Source organism: Ailuropoda melanoleuca, chromosome 9 (genome assembly GCF_002007445.2).
Source record: "Ailuropoda melanoleuca isolate Jingjing chromosome 9, ASM200744v2, whole genome shotgun sequence".
Taxonomy (NCBI): Eukaryota; Metazoa; Chordata; class Mammalia; order Carnivora; family Ursidae; genus Ailuropoda; species Ailuropoda melanoleuca.
The window spans coordinates 102901168-102907010 of NC_048226.1; the positions used below are offsets into that span (position 1 = coordinate 102901168).

General features: G+C 63.8%; 1 protein-coding gene across 1 annotated transcript; it reads left to right on the plus strand.

Moving 5' to 3' along the window:
• The first annotated feature begins 34 nt into the window (after nucleotides 1-34).
• GRINA (glutamate ionotropic receptor NMDA type subunit associated protein 1) lies at nucleotides 35-2859 on the plus strand. Its single transcript, XM_011228549.3, has 6 exons — nucleotides 35-1101; nucleotides 1188-1300; nucleotides 1376-1576; nucleotides 1690-1818; nucleotides 1913-2056; nucleotides 2135-2859. Exons 1-6 carry the CDS (start codon nucleotides 768-770, stop codon nucleotides 2282-2284), a joined length of 1071 nt encoding a protein of 356 aa, XP_011226851.2. The 5' UTR covers nucleotides 35-767; the 3' UTR covers nucleotides 2285-2859.
• The last annotated feature ends 2984 nt before the right edge of the window (nucleotides 2860-5843 follow it).

Below are 5843 nucleotides of genomic sequence, written 5' to 3' on the forward strand. Positions count from 1 at the left end.
CCGGGCAGCGGGGCCCAGCCGCCCTCGGTGACGGTTCCGTGGCCCCCGCCCCCACCCGCCTCGCCGTCTCTCCTGCTTTGTTCCCCCGCACGCCCTCTGGTCGCTTCCATCCCCCACACACCCCCGCACCCCGCTGTTCCTGGCGTACCCTCCTGGCAGGCACCCCGATAGCCGATGCAGGCCTGCTGCCCCCCACCTTGGGAGCGGGGGACAGTCGGGCCTGCTTTTGGACAAGGGTCAGGGCTCTCGCTGCTCACAGATGGCCCGGGGATTTCCTGGGATAGAAATAGCCGCCAGCTCTGGCCCCTTAAAGCTGCTTAAGGGGAGGGTGGCGAAGGGGAGGGTCTGGGCACACCCCCACACCTCCCTGACCGCGCCCCCAGCCCCGACCCGGCTGAGCTCTGACCCGGGAGACGCCAGCATCCGTCATAAACGTTCTCCAGTTGCTCCTAAGAAACAACCGAAACCGAAAATCCTGAAGCTGACGAAGTCATCGTCTTGCCTGTCCCCTCCTCCACTTTTGGGGTCGTCTTAGAACGGCCCTTCCGAAGCCCCACGCCTAGCTAACGGGTCCCCACTGGCGCTCCTGGTCCTTCTGCTTGAGGGTTGCCAATGGCCCTGGGGGCAAAAGTCGCGAATGCCCCCCTTTGTGTCCTGGTTCCCTGCAGCAGGTGGGGCGGGGCCGCGGTGGCTGGTTCCGGGGACTTGTCACTGAAGGGCTGACTTCTCTTTCTCTCCTCTAGGGGGAGACCACAGAATTTGAGGCCATGCCCCATGAAAAGAGTTTCTTGGTGTCTGGGGACAGCTATCCTCCCCCCAACCCTGGATATCCTGGGGGACCCCAGCCCTCCATGCCTCCCTACCCTGGGGCCCCTTACCCACAAGCCCCGTTCCAGCCTTCTCCATATGGCCAGCCAGGGTACCCCCAGGGCCCCAGCTCCTACCCCCAAGGGGGCTACCCTCAGGGCCCCTACCCCCAAGGAGGCTACCCTCAGGGGCCCTACCCTCAAGGGGGCTACCCTCAGGGGCCATATCCGCAGAGCCCCTTTCCCCCCAACCCCTATGGACAACCACAGGCCTTCCCCGCACAGGACCCAGGCTGTGAGTAGTAGGGCGGAAGCGGGGGTGGGGGACAGGGGCTCCAGGCGCCCTTCCGTGTTGCTGACCCAGCCCACTCTGCTCCTCAGCACCTCAGCATGGAAACTACCACGAAGAGGGTCCCCCGTCCTACTACGACAACCAGGACTTCCCTGCCACCAACTGGGATGACAAGAGCATCCGCCAGGCCTTCATCCGGAAGGTGGGCGAAAGAGGATGGGAGAGGGGGGGAGCAGGGACCCCGCTGGGCGGGGCTCTGAGCTGGCTCCCGCCCTAGGTGTTCCTGGTGCTGACCGTGCAGCTGTCTGTGACGCTGTCCACTGTGGCCGTGTTCACCTTCGTTGGGAAGGTGAAGGGCTTCGTCCGGGAGAACGTGTGGACGTACTATGTGTCCTACGCGGTCTTCTTCATCTCCCTCATTGTCCTCAGCTGCTGTGGAGACTTCCGCCGAAAGCATCCCTGGAACCTCGTTGCCCTGGTAACCCCAGCCCCTGCCCCCCCAGCCCCGTGCTCTCACGCTGTGTCGCCAGGGGAGGGTGGGGGGTGGGGGCGGGGCGCGGCCCCTCCCCACGAGGCTCCGTCTCCCCGCAGTCGATCCTGACCGTCAGCCTGTCCTACATGGTGGGAATGATCGCCAGCTTCTACGACACTGAGGCGGTCATCATGGCCGTTGGCATCACGACGACCGTGTGCTTCACCGTGGTCATCTTCTCCATGCAGGTGAGGGGCCCCTGAAGGCCGGGCTGCCGGCCCTGAGGGCCCAGGCGCCTCCCAGGGGCCCGGCACCCAGGGCCTCCCGTCCCTGTGCCCGCAGACCCGGTACGACTTCACCTCGTGCATGGGCGTGCTGCTGGTGAGCCTGGTGGTGCTGGTCGTCTTCGCCATCCTCTGCATCTTCATCCGGAACCGCATCCTGGAGATCGTGTACGCCTCGCTGGGCGCCTTGCTTTTCACCTGTGTGAGTAGGCAGGGGGGCGGGGACGGGGGCGGGGCGGGCGTTGGGCCCTTGGCTCACCGGCGCGGCCCGTCCCTCCAGTTCCTGGCGGTGGACACCCAGCTGCTGCTGGGGAACAAGCAGCTGTCCCTGAGCCCGGAGGAGTACGTGTTTGCCGCACTAAACCTGTACACGGACATCATCAACATCTTCCTGTACATCCTCACCATCATCGGCCGCGCCAAGGAGTAGCTCGTGCTCAGCCCGCTCGGGCGGCGTGGCCGGCCCGGGCCCTACGCCTGCTGTGGCAGTGCCGTCACACCTCCCCTTGCGCCCCCCTGGGCGCGGCCCGGGACCGAGGGGCCCCTCTCTGACCCTGCTGTGTGCACACCGCAGATACTTCTGTTTGGACCCGCTGCGGCCGGCGTGGCCCCTTCTCGCCCTCCGGCCCCGCCAAAGGGCAGTGGGGTCCGGTTTCCAGGCACCCTCCTGCCCACTCACTGTTGCATGAGCCCTGTCTGCCAGCCCACCCCAGGGTCTGGGGGCAACACCAGGTCCCAGGGGAGAGGGGTCGAGCCAAGAGGTGAGGGTGCACGTCTCCCCGCCTGTTCCAGCCCCCACCCCCAGCCTGGCATAGAGTTCCCCCTCCCCCCTCCCCCACCCCGGAGCGCTGCCCTCTGGGGGCCTGAGGGGTGAGGGCCTTGTCCCTGTGCTGAGCCCTGAGGGCACAGAGGATGAGACAATTTCAGGGGGGAGAGGAGGCTTTCCTCTCTTCTTGCTGTCTTTAAAATTCCAATAAATGGGACCTTGTGCTCTCTGCGTTGTGACCCCTCTCCTGGCCACTTTTTCTGGGGGCTGGGAGGAGGCTCTGGGCATCAGCAGGATAAAGGGAGTGGGAGCAGGTTAGCCTGCTGGGAGGGGGGGTCAAGGACAGGGAGGGCAGCTAGGCCTCCTCCGTGCGCTCCACTGCCCTCCCTGCCGCCATCCCGCCCTTCCATAAGGAACCGCGAGGATGGGACAGGGACCCGAAGGCCTCGGAGCTTCAGCACGTGCCTGCTTCGTACGGTGGTAAATGGCCTGACTTGGTCGGCCACTCACTCCTGGGGACCGCACAGCACGGCACCATCTTGCCCTGGGCCTGGGGACGGCGTAGGGCACTGACCCGCCCCAGGGCAGACTCCACTTGGCTCTGCCCAGCAGTGGGCACCTGACATGCCACCCGGGCCCGGCTCGGACACAGCCCCGCAGACCCTTCTGCCCTCCCCATGAGAAGCCTGCGGACCAGAGCCTCTGGAGGGAAGCTGGACAAAGACTCTGAGGGCTTGGTCAGTTGGGTCCCTCAGCCTGCCTCTAGCACCTTCCGCCCGCCTCACCTCAGTCCCAGCCTGTTCTGCGTGCCCTGGCCTCTTGCTGCCTCACCTTCCCTGGCTCTAGGGGTGCATGCAGAGGCCAGCCAGCTGTCCATATCCTCACTCTCCCCACAGAGGGGCTCCTGCATTGTCCAGGGCCCAGCTCTGTTGGAGGACCTCCCTGCCTTTGGCTCACTGCGGCCTTCCCTCTGTGGGATCCTCCATCTAGTGTGGCTTGAGAATCCTCTTCTGGGGCCCCTCACCCTGCCCCCATTAACCCAACCCTGTAACTGCCCTATCACCCCAGTGTCGGTGAAGAGCCTCACATCCTGCGGGCCAGCATCCCTGACGAGGTCTACAGACGCCTGTGCTGTGACCCACCTGCCTCCTCCTCCCAGCAAACCTGCCCCTGCACGTCCTCTCCATCCGTGGTCTCCACCCTGGCCGCCCAGGCCAGAACCAGGGCTGTCCGCTCTCCTCCCTGCCCGCCTTCCCCTGCTCAGAAAGCATCACGCTCACCTGTGCACTCATACCCGCCGGCCCTCTGCCTGCTAGGTGTATTAACAAACGGATCCCACCACCCGCGTGCTTCAAACCCACCGACAGTTGCCAGTGGATGAAGTGCAAGTTCCTTGCCTGGCACACGGGCCCTGCCATCTGCCCACTGGCTGCTTAGCTGGCCTCCCACTGTCCCCTCACCGCTCAACCCCTGGGCTTGACCTTGCAGAACCTGAGACCCAGGCAGGTCCCACTGCCCCGGGGGCAGGGATGCACACACCCCAGACCCTTCCTGGAGTCCACCTCGCCTTGTGCCGTGGCTGCCTGTGGCACCGCGCCCCTTCTCACTGCTGTGTCCACCTGCTAAGCACGAGGCAGGCAATGCACCTCCCCTCCCCTCCCCTCCCCTTCGTGGCTGGCTCCTTGGGCAGGTGCAGCTCCCTGCCCAGGTGCAACTCCCTGCCCTGCCTGCGCTCTAAGCATGCAGGAATCTGCTTGGTGTGAGCTCACAGACCCATCAGGGTTCCATACAGAGCAGGAGCCCCAGTGCGTTCACGTGGCAAAGGAGAACAACAGCTGAGGTGGGGGTAGCCCAGGAATAGTCGCTGAGTGCAGCTCGCAAGGACGGTGTTTTCTCGAGGAGCTCCAGGAACACGGGCTCTCCGCGAAGCTAGCCCTTGGGGGAGGCTCCTTGAGGACGGCTAGGGTCTGGAGGTGTGGTGCTGGGATGCAGGGGCACGACGAGGGCCAGGAGGCCAGGGGATGGAGAGAAGAGGCGTCTGCTGCCAGAGGGAAGGAGCCTGTAGATAAAGGCCGAGGCCCTGGAGCTAAAGGGGACTCCAGATGAACCCAGCCACAGAATGTGCAGGAGAAGGTGTGAGGCGCGAGCAGGTGAGGCAAGCAGGGAAGGTGCCGAAGAGCTGTGCCGGAGAGGAGCTGGAGCGGCCACAGCGGGGCCCCGGGCGCAGGCATCAGGAGGCGGCCTGCAGGGCACAGAGGGACCAGGCTGGGCCCAGGGCAAGGCTGGCGGAGCATCTCTTTTCTTCTTTCTTTCTCACTCTCTTTCTTTCTTTTTTTGAAGTATTTATTTTATTTGCAAGAGAGAGAGAGACAGAGACAGAGAGTGGGCGGGGGAGGGCAGAGAGAATCTCACGCAGACTCCTCGCTTATGATGGAGCCCAACAAGGGGCTCGATCCCACGACCCTGAGATCACGACCTGAGCAGAAACCAAGAGTCAGACGCTTCACCGACTGTGCCGCCCCCGTGCCCCTGGCCGGGCATTTCTGCCAGCGGAACTTGGCCTGCTCACTGCTGCGTCCCACCCAGGTTAGAGGAGGGGCAGCTACGATCCGACTGGGTGGAGAAGCATGTAGAAGGCTCGCCCACTGATTTGGGGAGCAATTGCGGGTGAAGCCTCGTGGCTTTTCCAGGTGAGGAAGGAGACAGCCTCCAACATCTGGGGGCTGGCCTGGTCCTCTCAGCAGAGCCCTAGTGTTGCTAGGAGAGGGCCTGGCACTCAGGTCCAGGTGTTGGTGTTCTCCTGGCTAGATTACAAACAATTTCACACAACACCAGCATCAGACAAGGCCGCTTGATGACTGCGATGGGTCAAGGCAGAAACAAGTCCCCTCCATAATCATGTGTGGACATAAACAAGACACAGGCAGCATCCAGGCGTCAAGGAGACCAACCGTGCACTGTGCTGCTTACTGACAGCGTTACCGTCTCTGGTATGTCCTCTTTCCAAAGAAGAGGTGTGGAGACACCCAGTCACAGGACACCCCCTTTCCTGAAAACATGCAATCCAGAGTGAAACCCTGCTTCCTTAGCCTTCCCCACTTCACCCAAGTGAGCCAACCCCCCAATACATCCTTTCTAGCACCAGTCCTGTGACCTCCCTGGCTCCCCGTCGCCTGAGGTCCCCTCACCACAGTCAGGGAGGAGCCCGGCCTGCACACCTGCA